Source organism: Hesperophylax consimilis, chromosome 2 (genome assembly GCF_061612785.1).
Source record: "Hesperophylax consimilis isolate HC1 chromosome 2, BYU_Hcon_1.0, whole genome shotgun sequence".
NCBI lineage: Eukaryota > Metazoa > Arthropoda > Insecta > Trichoptera > Limnephilidae > Hesperophylax > Hesperophylax consimilis.
In genome coordinates, this window is record NC_142837.1 from 1,216,852 (window position 1) to 1,231,255 (window position 14,404).

At 36.8% G+C, this 14,404-nt stretch overlaps 1 protein-coding gene across 1 annotated transcript in view; it reads left to right on the forward strand.

Annotated features, from left to right (window-relative positions):
* LOC149425613 (adipokinetic hormone/corazonin-related peptide receptor variant I-like) overlaps positions 1–14,404 on the forward strand; it is a 326,305-nt gene that overhangs the window by 280,544 nt on the left and 31,357 nt on the right. Inside the window, exon 6 of the mRNA XM_089645792.1 lies at positions 11,248–11,381. Within this exon, the coding sequence (XP_089501918.1) occupies positions 11,248–11,381 (134 nt within the window). The remainder of the gene's footprint in view (positions 1–11,247; positions 11,382–14,404) is intronic.

The following is a 14,404-nucleotide window of genomic DNA, read 5'->3' on the forward strand; positions in this document are numbered from 1 at the left end:
ACATTGTGAAAAAGATAAAAAATAATAAATAATAATAATAAATGATAAATTTGTTAATCAGCATCTAGTTGGAGTACATACTTATGAAGGGATTTTTATAATTTTTTTTATCTTGGATCTGTCTTGGTTGATGATCCAAGACTTGATGTCTGTTTTATATTTCAAAAAAAATTCGTTCAGTCTAATGGCTTATGGGGACTACTTTAACTCGTCCCACATATGATAACACTAAATAATTACTCCGCCGCCTGAAGCCCCGGGAGAGCTAGGCGCGGACGGGAACGCAACTCTCTGCCATTCTAGTTTCAACTTTTGACCAGACCACCACTCTCCACTACCACCGTCTCTGCGTTCGCATAACTTGTAAATTCATTTTCGCAAATAAATTCAACAAAGATCGCAGACCTTTATCTTTCAATCATCCGAATTCCTTGAACACAGATTTACGATACCGGCAGCCATCGTAAATTACACTCCACACATCGCTATCATACTGGCGACTCCACGCTGCCATACTGGTGACCCCTGTTCGAGCGCCATACTGGTGATCCCGACGCTGCCATACTGGTGACCCTCGACATTTCTGGTGATAATAATATTTAGTGGACACGGTAGGTCAAACGTTGAAGCTGGAATCCTGGACAATCAAGTAAGTAACTTCCAATCTCATTACTTTCAATCTCATTTTCAACATTTTTAAGTCCAGTATTTTTATTAGAGTCTGATTGTCGAATCATAAAGCACATTTCAAAAAAAAAACATTATTGTCCCACCAATTCTGAAACTTAAGTATATCAAATATACCCACTAATCTGAACCAAAAAACTCGTATATTCGAATAGTATAGTGCCAAAAATCTCAATTTCAGTGAAACACCGCACCAGCAGCTGCAGACCAAGCATCAAATTCACTGCAGAACGCAACAATCTCTGCAGACCAACATCAATTTCATCGCAGATCAAGGATCTACCGGATTTACTACGCAGGCAGAACTCCAGTTCCGGACCTCGTAACATCCGCCTCAAAATCAATGCCCAGTAATCAACACCAAGTAACGAACCATAATTTATCCTACATACAGTGATTTTACAGTTAAATTTCCGAATACGAACATTCTAAAATAACTTTAAAAAAAATTTTTTTGCAAGTTTACAATATTGTTACATGTTTATTTAATTAAGTGACCAGACAAGTTGAACTCGTCACAGTACATCCACATTATTTAAATTGTATGCACTCTAGATTAAGGGATTTTTGAAATTTATGGATACCATCAATCTAACATTTTTGAATTTTTAAATTTTTTTTCAAAATCTAAATTTACTGTCGTCATTGCTTTTGTTTCCTTGCTATTTTTACGCATACATCTGCCTATTTTATACTGCCTATTGCTTGCCGTATTATCAAAACAATATGTCATTCGAGAATAACCAGACATCGAACGAAATCCACGGTAATAATTCCACAATGGACACAACAATAAACTCTGTCTCGGTTAAACTACCCGCGTGCTGGCGCGACAACATTGCACTTTGGTTCGCACAAGCTGAAAGCCAATTTTCTAACTCAAGACTAATTGATGACCTCACCAAATACAACATTATTGTTGCCGCTTTGGACATGGAGACCCTCAGGACCGTAAGCGACATCGTCATCAATCTTCCTGCAGCAGACAAGTACACTTATCTCAAATCAGCACTTATCGAGAGATTACAAGATTCTGAAGAAAAGCGACTCACTCGTCTTCTAACCGGACTTCAGCTCGAGGACAGGAAGCCTTCTGGACTGCTTCGACTCATCCATGAACTCGCTGGTCCCGGGCTATCGGAGAGCCCAATCTTACGCGTACTTTGGCTACAAAGACTCCCGCAACACATTCAGGCCATACTTACCGCACTACCCGACGACAATCTGTTACAACTAGCATCTGCAGCAGATAAAATCTCGGAAGTTTATCAAAAATCTGAATGCGACACTATGGACAATAATCATCATAATGGCATCCCGAACTCGAATCCAAACATCAGTGCTATATTACAAAATTTACAAGAACAAATTTCGGCACTCACTCTAGAAGTCAGTCGACTTAAAACAACTCGGAGAGATGATCATGGACAGGCAAACATTAATTTCGAAAACCGAAAGCACCCGCCGCGAATGGCGTCATCCATCGACATCATACCCAAATTCCGCGCACCGACCTCGTTCTAGGTCACGCGGTAGCCAGTTAAACACGAATAACACGACACGCGGCTACTGCAGTTACCACGCAAAATTCGGTAACAAATCACATAATTGCATTAAACCATGTAATTTTATTAATAACAAGTCGGGAAACGACAATGCCCCACCACATTATACAGTGCTAGTGGGAAACATATAAAAACACGGTACAAAAACCATAAACCATAAAGGAGCAGACTTCTTACACTTCTTCAACTTAAGCGTCAACAATCTGAGAGAAAGACAAATAACAACCCGCGCAGCTTCAACGCGCGAAGGACGATATTCATGGACTCATCGGGACATCATTGTAGCGCCCTGGCCCCGGCCGTCGTACCAGGCCAGCGCTACATCGGATCTGAACGCCCTGGCTCCTGCAATCGGACCAGCGCTTCATCCAAGCACCACGACCACCACGAGGATACGCGAAATCCTCACTGGTCTAAACACCTCCCGCTCAACCGCCTACAAGGTCCACCGTACCTTCGGCCTCCTGTCAGCACCGGAGTGAAGAACCACGTTCTTCCCCAGCGCCTGACCATCATCGAGTCCGGTCAACAGCGTCCGACGTCGACCCACCGACTCACGCACGACCAGCAAACCACCGCCCGCATCCGGGCATCCGGGCATCGAACCCGCATTCAATATCCGTCACACAACATCTCTCATCACGACTACCGCATATCACCCTTAAGTTAATAGACAAGTTGAAACCTGCATTCTTTCAAAGCACAGAAGAAATTCCATCAAGAGGAACCGTCACACAGCCTCCAATAACAAAAATGACAACTTGATCCGGAAGACATGTTCATTTCCCGGACAGATATCAAGCGCAGTAATAATTTGGCAATACTTGAATTAAGGCACAGTAATTAGCAAAAAAAAAACTAACCAAAAACCTTATATTGACGTATCCATAAATTCCATAAATTATTTTGTAACTATCATATCGCAAATGTCAGACAATTTAATAAATTACTGTTACTGAAACAAAAAAAAAATATATATATAAAATTTACTATCAATAATACGCATATATAAGCATCCTACAATAAAATCTTTATTATGTAAATATTCACAATACTATGTACTACGTCAAAAGTGCATTAGTAAAAAAATCAATAGAACTGTCATAACAAGCTATTTTAAATCATCGTAAACAATCATAGTATACACAGGTAGCTCACTACTACGCTAAGTACATTGCGACTAGCGCTCGCCGTTTATCAATAATTATGTTACTTGTATATCATTCATGTTACCTATTTACTACGGCTAATAAAAATTCGTACGGCCACAGCTACTATACAACGGCGGCATGGAGCCACTATTATTATTACTTTGTTATTACTTTCCTGTCGCTAACCGAGCGCAATATTATCACAACATTATGTACCTTAGATTATAAATGGACTTGTGTTTTTATAAATTATGATTGACATTGTAAAATATTCATTGTTGTTATTATGTACTATATGTTACTATGACGACTCCACGCTGCCATAGGCTAGTGGGAGAGCATTATATAACCTAATAATTCCAATTCGAATTTCAAAAAAAAAAAAAATTTCATATTAAAGTGTTACACCCTAATGTACATACCAATTTTATTACACGACGAAATTCAATTCTACGCTTCAAAACACAAATAAACATTATTTGAAAATATGAAAACAAGTATGCACTCGTAAGCGGTAAACACATTTACAATATCTGAACGACGGAACAAAAATAAAAGGTTTATATTGAACAAAATCGTTCAATAAAAATAAATCATTGAAGTATTGATAAATCTGACGCATCCATTTGAATTTAATTCTACCAAAGATATTTGATGAACTAATATCTTTGAATTCTACTGATTGAGTTTTATTGAAATATTTTTCCGCTGTTATTGAAATTGCTTCGTGTTTCAAGTACGTTGAAATGGAATTCAGAAACCGTTGTCATCGGTAGGTACTAACTATAATAAGCTGGCTCTACACTGGCGCGCGAAGTCGCGCCGTGAATTCACGCCGTGAATATACGTCGCGATCCGCGCGTGAACTGTGTCCATCCACACTCGCAAAGCTTCAGTCTTGTTCGCGACTAAACCGCAAACCCTTTGTCGCGGGCCAAAAAACCGACAAAAATCGGGGAATGGCGCGAAGCGCGAATGCGAAGATTGCGAAGGCGTGAACAAGATCCACACTCGCGTTTCGTGGCCTTCGCGGCCGTTCGCGCCGCGAGAGTAGAGCGCGCTATACACAAAGTTCTAATACATAGGTACAGATAATTATTTTTTTAGAAATATTCCAGTATGACGTATATATTCAAAGAGATTCCTGTTTTTGAATGTACCCATACCAAAATGAAATAGCTATTCTTGAATGCAGATGAAAGACTTCCGGATTACATTTTAACAAATCGTCATATGTAGTTATATATACTATAATTTTGAACGCAAACATAGATAAAGTCACTTATCAGAGGCGTCGCCAGCCTCCAAGCAGGGGGGGTGGGCTGATTTTTTATAGAACTTAAGAGAACGAAAATTGAAGGAGCCTGAATAAAGTAGAAATATTTGGATACAAGTTAACGTGTAACCGGCGTTGCCTCGATGTTGTCAAATAATTTCTAAAGGGACGTGGGTAAGTACTCAGAAGTTATTGAAGTGTGTTTCAATTGCGGAATATATGGAGCGAATAAAATGTGGAAGCTATTCTGTATGGTTTACAGGAATAATGTAAATTAGATTAGTTATCAGTCTAAGTGAGGAATATATTAAATGTATAAATTAAGTTGATATGGGCCCTTGAGGTGATTTCCAAATAATCCAATCTTTATTATTATTATTTATTTTAATGTTGTTATTTGAAAATAAACACCCTGTGTTATGCAGTTAATCGTGTAAAATATGTATCATGCCCATCAGGGTGCTTAAATTAGTAAATATTGTTAATACCAATAGTAGGTAGGTATATCCTTTGAAGTGTGATCTCTAAAACATATTATTGATAGTAATAATCAAATAAATGTCATAATCTTTCTTCTGCATGTTATGACATCTACATTAATATATTTGTTTTTTACTAGAGTGAGTAAAATTCAAGTACGAAAATTTTCTTTAATTTTTTATGATGTGAAGTTTTCCTCATATTTTTTTGTATTTAATTGACCATTAAAATGTTTTTTCGGCGAAAGATTTTTTTTTGTTATAATTTGATAAAACCTTACGTTGATTCAAAATGATATGAATTCAACGTACCTAAGTCTTATTATTTGTAAAAATTAAATACTCCTGTAAAACCTGTTGTGGTAATCAAATAATAATTAAATTTACTATCGTACTGTAGGTATTATCTTCATTGGAAGTTTTGCGATTGTTCCCAGAAAACATCCATTAAACATAATAGTCTTAAAAAAATTTTGTATTTTAGGATTCCCTGAATCAAAACATTTGAAATATTTAAATTGATTATATATTTTGATACGATTGACTTTTTTCGAGTCAATAGAATTAACTAGGTAAAACAAAGTTAGTAAATTGTTTTTGAAAATAAAAAGCTCACTTACTCACTAGCAGAAAAAATAAATATAACTTGAAGAACAAATATATAAATTATACTAGGTGTTGCGTACCGAATTGACTGGTATTCAACGAACGGACTTTAAATCTGAATAATATAATGAGATTGATCAATTGTGTTCATCATTAGGAGAAATAGGAACGTAATTAAGGTTTTTACCTTGAGAATGTTGTGGATCCACTTGAAGCTCCGATGTCGGTCCAGAATCTGGACACAATAGTCTATAGATGTCCATCTAATAAATTCACAAAACCAACGTTTTTTTCAACCGGATTGGAATAACCATAAAAGTGTTGCTATGTAAACACTAAGACGAAATATTAAAACAATTATAAAGTAACACTAACACATCATCAAACAACATCAAAGTATTACTGGGTAAACATGAAGACGAAATATTAAAACAATTATAAAGTAACACCAACCCAACAATCTAAAGTCAACAATGATTTATTAATAAATACAAAATTTTATTACCTACGAACTTTGATTGGAAAAATGGAATTTAAATGCATCGTTTGCCATCTCTCCCGACGTAAATCGTTGTTTCTTGTAGTAATTAAGTTGAAACTAATAATTTGTGCGTATTAAGAAGTAAGCTGAGTAAGAAAACTTTACCCTTTCAGTCTCACAACATATCCCAATTGGGGAGGCCAGAGTCTCACTGTCTCCAAACGGTTGGGAGAAGTTAGGAGTATTGTGCGTATGTTAAATAAAGTATAATTTGTGCGTATTAAGAAGTAAGCTGAGTAAAGAAACTTTACCCTTTCTGCCTCACAACATATCCCAATTGGGGAGGCCAGAGTCTCACTGTCTCCAAACGGTTGGGAGAAATTAGGAGTCTTGTGCGTATGTTAAATAAAGTATAATTTGTGCGTATTAAGAAGTAAGCTGAGTAAAGAAACTTTACCCTTTCTGCCTCACAACATATCCCAATTGGGGAGGCCAGAGTCTCACTGTCTCCAAACGGTTGGGAGAAATTAGGAGTCTTGTGCGTATGTTAAATAAAGTTTAATTTGTGCGTATTAAGAAGTAAGCTGAGTAAAGAAACTTTACCCTTTCAGTCTCACAACATATCCCAATTGGGGAGGCCAGAGTCTCACTGTCTCCAAACGGTTGGGAGAAGTTAGGAGTATTGTGCGTATGTTAAATAAAGTATAATTTGTGCGTATTAAGAAGTAAGCTGAGTAAAGAAACTTTACCCTTTCTGCCTCACAACATATCCCAATTGGGGAGGCCAGAGTCTCACTGTCTCCAAACGGTTGGGAGAAATTAGGAGTCTTGTGCGTATGTTAAATAAAGTATAATTTGTGCGAATTAAGAAGTAAGCTGAGTAAAGAAACTTTACCCTTTCAGTCTCACAACATATCCCAATTGGGGAGGCCAGAGTCTCACTGTCTCCAAACGGTTGGGAGAAGTTAGGAGTATTGTGCGTATGTTAAATAAAGTATAATTTGTGCGTATTAAGAAGTAAGCTGAGTAAAGAAACTTTACCCTTTCTGCCTCACAACATATCCCAATTGGGGAGGCCAGAGTCTCACTGTCTCCAAACGGTTGGGAGAAATTAGGAGTCTTGTGCGTATGTTAAATAAAGTTTAATTTGTGCGTATTAAGAAGTAAGCTGAGTAAAGAAACTTTACCCTTTCAGTCTCACAACATATCCCAATTGGGGAGGCCAGAGTCTCACTGTCTCCAAACGGTTGGGAGAAGTTAGGAGTATTGTGCGTATGTTAAATAAAGTATAATTTGTGCGTATTAAGAAGTAAGCTGAGTAAAGAAACTTTACCCTTTCTGCCTCACAACATATCCCAATTGGGGAGGCCAGAGTCTCACTGTCTCCAAACGGTTGGGAGAAATTAGGAGTCTTGTGCGTATGTTAAATAAAGTATAATTTGTGCGAATTAAGAAGTAAGCTGAGTAAAGAAACTTTACCCTTTCAGTCTCACAACATATCCCAATTGGGGAGGCCAGAGTCTCACTGTCTCCAAACGGTTGGGAGAAGTTAGGAGTATTGTGCGTATGTTAAATAAAGTATAATTTGTGCGTATTAAGAAGTAAGCTGAGTAAAGAAACTTTACCCTTTCTGCCTCACAACATATCCCAATTGGGGAGGCCAGAGTCTCACTGTCTCCAAACGGTTGGGAGAAATTAGGAGTCTTGTGCGTATGTTAAATAAAGTTTAATTTGTGCGTATTAAGAAGTAAGCTGAGTAAAGAAACTTTACCCTTTCAGTCTCACAACATATCCCAATTGGGGAGGCCAGAGTCTCACTGTCTCCAAACGGTTGGGAGAAGTTAGGAGTATTGTGCGTATGTTAAATAAAGTATAATTTGTGCGTATTAAGAAGTAAGCTGAGTAAAGAAACTTTACCCTTTCTGCCTCACAACATATCCCAATTGGGGAGGCCAGAGTCTCACTGTCTCCAAACGGTTGGGAGAAATTAGGAGTCTTGTGCGTATGTTAAATAAAGTATAATTTGTGCGAATTAAGAAGTAAGCTGAGTAAAGAAACTTTACCCTTTCAGTCTCACAACATATCCCAATTGGGGAGGCCAGAGTCTCACTGTCTCCAAACGGTTGGGAGAAGTTAGGAGTATTGTGCGTATGTTAAATAAAGTATAATTTGTGCGTATTAAGAAGTAAGCTGAGTAAAGAAACTTTACCCTTTCTGCCTCACAACATATCCCAATTGGGGAGGCCAGAGTCTCACTGTCTCCAAACGGTTGGGAGAAATTAGGAGTCTTGTGCGTATGTTAAATAAAGTATAATTTGTGCGTATTAAGAAGTAAGCTGAGTAAAGAAACTTTACCCTTTCAGTCTCACAACATATCCCAATTGGGGAGGCCAGAGTCTCACTGTCTCCAAAGGGTTGGGAGAAATTAGGAGTCTTGTGCGTATGTTAAATAAAGTTTAATTTGTGCGTATTAAGAAGTAAGCTGAGTAAAGAAACTTTACCCTTTCAGTCTCACAACATATCCCAATTGAGGAGGCCAGAGTCTCACTGTCTCCAAACGGTTGGGAGAAATTAGGAGTCTTGTGCGTATGTTAAATAAAGTATAATTTGTGCGTATTAAGAAGTAAGCTGAGTAAAGAAACTTTACCCTTTCAGTCTCACAACATATCCCAATTGGGGAGGCCAGAGTCTCACTGTCTCCAAACGGTTGGGAGAAATAAGGAGTCTTGTGCGTATGTTAAATAAAGTATAATTTGTGCGTATTAAGAAGTAAGCTGAGTAAAGAAACTTTACCCTTTCAGTCTCACAACATATCCCAATTGGGGAGGCCAGAGTCTCACTGTCTCCAAACGGTTGGGAGAAATAAGGAGTCTTGTGCGTATGTTAAATAAAGTATAATTTGTGCGTATTAAGAAGTAAGCTGAGTAAAGAAACTTTACCCTTTCTGCCTCACAACATATCCCAATTGGGGAGGCCAGAGTCTCACTGTCTCCAAACGGTTGGGAGAAATTAGGAGTCTTGTGCGTATGTTAAATAAAGTATAATTTGTGCGTATTAAGAAGTAAGCTGAGTAAAGAAACTTTACCCTTTCAGTCTCACAACATATCCCAATTGGGGAGGCCAGAGTCTCACTGTCTCCAAACGGTTGGGAGAAATTAGGAGTCTTGTGCGTATGTTAAATAAAGTATAATTTGTGCGTATTAAGAAGTAAGCTGAGTAAAGAAACTTTACCCTTTCAGTCTCACAACATATCCCAATTGGGGAGGCCAGAGTCTCACTGTCTCCAAACGGTTGGGAGAAATAAGGAGTCTTGTGCGTATGTTAAATAAAGTATAATTTGTGCGTATTAAGAAGTAAGCTGAGTAAAGAAACTTTACCCTTTCAGTCTCACAACATATCCCAATTGAGGAGGCCAGAGTCTCACTGTCTCCAAACGGTTGGGAGAAATTAGGAGTCGTGTGCGTATGTTAAATAAAGTATAATTTGTGCGTATTAAGAAGTAAGCTGAGTAAAGAAACTTTACCCTTTCAGTCTCACAACATATCCCAATTGGGGAGGCCAGAGTCTCACTGTCTCCAAACGGTTGGGAGAAATTAGGAGTCTTGTGCGTATGTTAAATAAAGTATAATTTGTGCGTATTAAGAAGTAAGCTGAGTAAAGAAACTTTACCCTTTCAGTCTCACAACATATCCCAATTGGGGAGGCCAGAGTCTCACTGTCTCCAAACGGTTGGGAGAAATAAGGAGTCTTGTGCGTATGTTAAATAAAGTATAATTTGTGCGTATTAAGAAGTAAGCTGAGTAAAGAAACTTTACCCTTTCAGTCTCACAACATATCCCAATTGGGGAGGCCAGAGTCTCACTGTCTCCAAACGGTTGGGAGAAATAAGGAGTCTTGTGCGTATGTTAAATAAAGTATAATTTATATCAATTTTTACATATCGTAAATTACAGTATCTTATTTTTTTTTTTTTAATTTTCAACTTTTTGCATGGCTTGTTTCTACATTCAAATTATATGATTCGGTGCGTTTTGTATTTATTTTTCATACATTTTTATTTGTTTTTTAAAACAAATCTACAGTTTTATTCCAAGATTGATGAAATTTCGCAGACTTGACTTTCAAAATAAGAGAAAAATTACTTTCTACATGTAATTTCTAAAAACTCTATGTAAAGTCCGGGCAACGCCGGGGACTTCATCTAGTCCAAGAAACTACCTACTCAACAACCATTCACAAATAAATTATGTAGCAAACTCGCCAATTCCTCATCTAATAAATATACATACACTGATGATATCGACAATTTTAATGTACCAATTTGATGTTTAAAACATTATTTTTTATGTCAAGATATCATTTGTGATCATTTCTGTTTGTAGTTATTATTATTATATCCGATTGCAACTATTGTTTATAACCCTTTCTCTGTTCTAGTATTGTGGATTATAGTGGGAATCTGATCTAGTATTAGAAATTGACACGTTTCGCGGGTGGTGCGTTTGGAGTGGACACTTTAAGGATCCAGCCTAAAAATACATATCTTCTTGTATTCTATTATCTTTCGGTTATGTCATGAAAAAAGTTTGTGTATAATTTCCAGATCATTACTAATATTGGATAATAATTACTTATATTCTATCATGAGCTGTGCAGCATAGAATCGTTTATACGCCGTTTGAAATAATAAATGCGAATGGTTTAAAATTTTCAAATACTACGGACACGATTGTAAACAAAATGCGCCATACTAATAACACATACTGCAAGCTTTAGATTTTGTGCCAGCCAGTAACATTTTCATTTTCACTTCGAATTACAAAGAGGTATGGAATCGCACCGCGTGGAGATATTCAATATTCGTTTAATCTTTATCCGTTCGTTTTAAGTCGACAACAAAACAAAACAAAGACACAATTAGATAAAGATGGTGCAGTTGAAAATTGAAAACCCTTATAACATTTTGTCGTTTCTATTTCCAGATATAAGTAACTTCATACAGGGCAGTCGCCTGAGACTGAGCCAATCGGATATCAGAAACATAGAACGCACCAGGAAGAGAACCCTGCGCATGACGGCGACAATATGTTCCATTTTCATATTGTGCTGGATGCCAAACATCGTCATGACGTTGTGGTAAGTGTACCAATTTAATATGACGTGCGTTTCATTCTATTTTTTTTAGAGGTAAAATTGGTAATGATTGTCCGCTTAATAAAATATTAACTTTAAATGGTCTAATCAAATTTTGTCTATTTTTTATTAGTTTTATATTTTAAATATTATTTGATAATGTGGGCTTCACTTAGTGCTTTGGCCGTGCCGAGGCACTCATTTTCAATAATACTCAACAAACAGATAATATGAAATAAAGTAAAATAAAATACAATAATAAAGGCAGTAATGAAAAAAATATATGAAAAATAGGTAAATTTTATAAGGTACTGTTAAATGAAGAAAATTTGTCATTCGGGAGGCAGTATGGGTACCACCGCCCCGGGAACCATTCATTCGATAACCGCACCTCTACCATTGGACCAACCTAATTGGTTCACTACGTTTTGAAACTGGTAAGCAAGGGTGCCCGGGTTCAAGGGGTAAGGATTGCTTCATAATGAGGTCTTGGCGGCGAATGCATCTGCCTACCTACTATGTGGCGGGTCAAATTCGAAGATACTGGTCAAGAGAGATGTTTCACCTCTCCGACAGGACTCGACCCTTGCACCGCAGTGGGAGGGATGGATTCGAACGTCCGTCACTCCTAGACATACTGAACACAGATTCCAACCGACCCCACATACCTTTTTCCTTCCCAGATCTTTTTCTTCTTCCTTTCCTTAAAAAAATATCTGCTAGCCGCGAGACGCGACCGCTAAACCCAAACTCAGAGACTTACCTATCTGGAAAATAAAGACGAGAATATTTGGATAAAGACATGCCTAAATGATTTTGGAATTATTTACAAATGTGTTGTGTAAATTTCACCGACATCGCCAAATAAAACATATACCGATATTTTTGATAAGGTTACTGAAAATTTTAATTTTTTAATCCATAAAAAGATTGTTATAATGGGCGTCTACAATCTAAAATCGAGTAACAAAGGCACCAAAATGGATCTCATATATTTTTTTAATCTTTTCCAAATGGAACAAAGCTACTCTATTACAAATGTGAAGGGAAGCAACATTGTAATCAGCAACTTTAATTTAAAAGTATACAAATCCTTATACTCACTAGTTAAAGAAGACGCTCATCATCCATCGTTAGGTATAGAGATTTTGTCGAACAAAAACACAACCAATTGTCAAACACGAAACATCTGGAATAATATTGATAATAGTGTCAGGCGAGGATGGAACTTAGAACATGGCGATTTTAAAGCACTTTATTGCCATTTACAATTTCATGACTTACAACTAGTTCAGTGCAATTAGCTATTCGCGATCGTAATTATTCTGGTAGTCCCATTTTTTTATATGTTTTATAAAGTGGTCCCCTGATGTAAAATCCGAGTTTCCGACCTTGGCGCACCTGTGCTCGCGCCGCCATTTTGAAAAAACCGGCTGAAATCGCGCAACATCCAGTTTTTCTCAAATATCTCATTTAAAATGCAAATTTCGGTTAAAATAGATTAACAAGTGAAGTAGAACATAAAATTACCTACAACTTTTTTGATTTAAATTTTCTTCTATCTCTAATAGGTAGGTACCGAGGTAGAAAATCGTAAAGTTGCGGATATTTTTGAAAAAACAAGTTTTATGCGCGACTAGGTTTGGTTTTTGGTAAATACCTCATTTCCAGTACAATTTTGTGAAAAATTTATTGATAATAATTCTGTAGAAAATAAAATTTCATAAATGAAATAGGAAAATGATTTTTGATTTATGGCGCTAATTGCACTGGCCTAAACCCTTGAAGGACTTAAATTATGTTAATTTAGCGACAAACTTTTTTATTCCATAATTTAATAATATTTTGATATGTGCTTCAAAATTAAGGGCATTCCGAGGAATGGTAGAAAATATCCTAAATGGTTTTCTTGTGAGGTTGTTAGCGACATATAACTCAAAACCAAAAATTACAAAAAATGGAAGAAAACTGGAATGGTGATTGAACGGGAAATGTTTTGCCTACTTAAAATAAAAATAAAATCCAGTATTCGATTAGCACATGTGCAACATGTTAATTCTATTGAATAATTTTAAATCAACTTATAGTAAGGAAGCTGCGGACTTGAAATATTTTATACCTGGAAAAAATACGCCAATAATAGCACAGAATTCAAAATATTACAAACACTGACATCGCTGGTGTTAAAAAATTAAAATCGCAAACTTCTTTTGGACCGGATTTTATTCCGTCATTCGTGTTAAAGGGATGCTTTGAGCCACCTCTCGCGTATATTTATAATCTCTCACTTAACTCCGTAATGTTCCTAGACCTGTGGAATACCTCTAAAGTTACACCGTTACATAAAACTGGTGATAAGGATTCAGTCTCTAATTACAGACGAGTGGCGATGCTATCCTCTCCAGCGAAGTTGTTTGAACTAATAATTTATAAATGCATTTAAACCCAAGTTGAACCCACAACACGGTTTTAGGTCTGGCAGATCTACTGTGTCTATTCTAATAGTTTTTACAGAGTACATATCTCAAGCTCTTGATAGTAACAATCAAGTATATGTATCGTCCAATGACTTCGCAAAATCCTTTGATTCAGCATATCCGCTTATTCTTTTCAGCGAAACTTCTATGTCTGTTTGTAAAAATAGACAACAATACGTAACATATGGTATTCTCCACTCTTCCAACATCATCACAAACTCTGGAGTTCCACAGGGGTCGAATCTTGGACCCTTACTTTTCTCGCTATTTATCAACGACATTTACCATTGCATAATTTTTTTTCTTATTCGCGGATGACATGAAACTATTCATTTTAATAAAATCTTTGGAAAATTGCTTGCAGCTACAAAGTTATATAAATTCTATCGTACAATGGAGTAAATGTCGCGTTATGGTTGCTCCGTCCGGTTCATTAAGACACTGTAAAACCGCTATCATCTATACATCATCCTCAAAGATGACAGAGGCCCTAAGAGATTTTTTTTCTCTCAGGCCCTCCCTTGTGTAGTTAACAGAAAAAAATCTTTA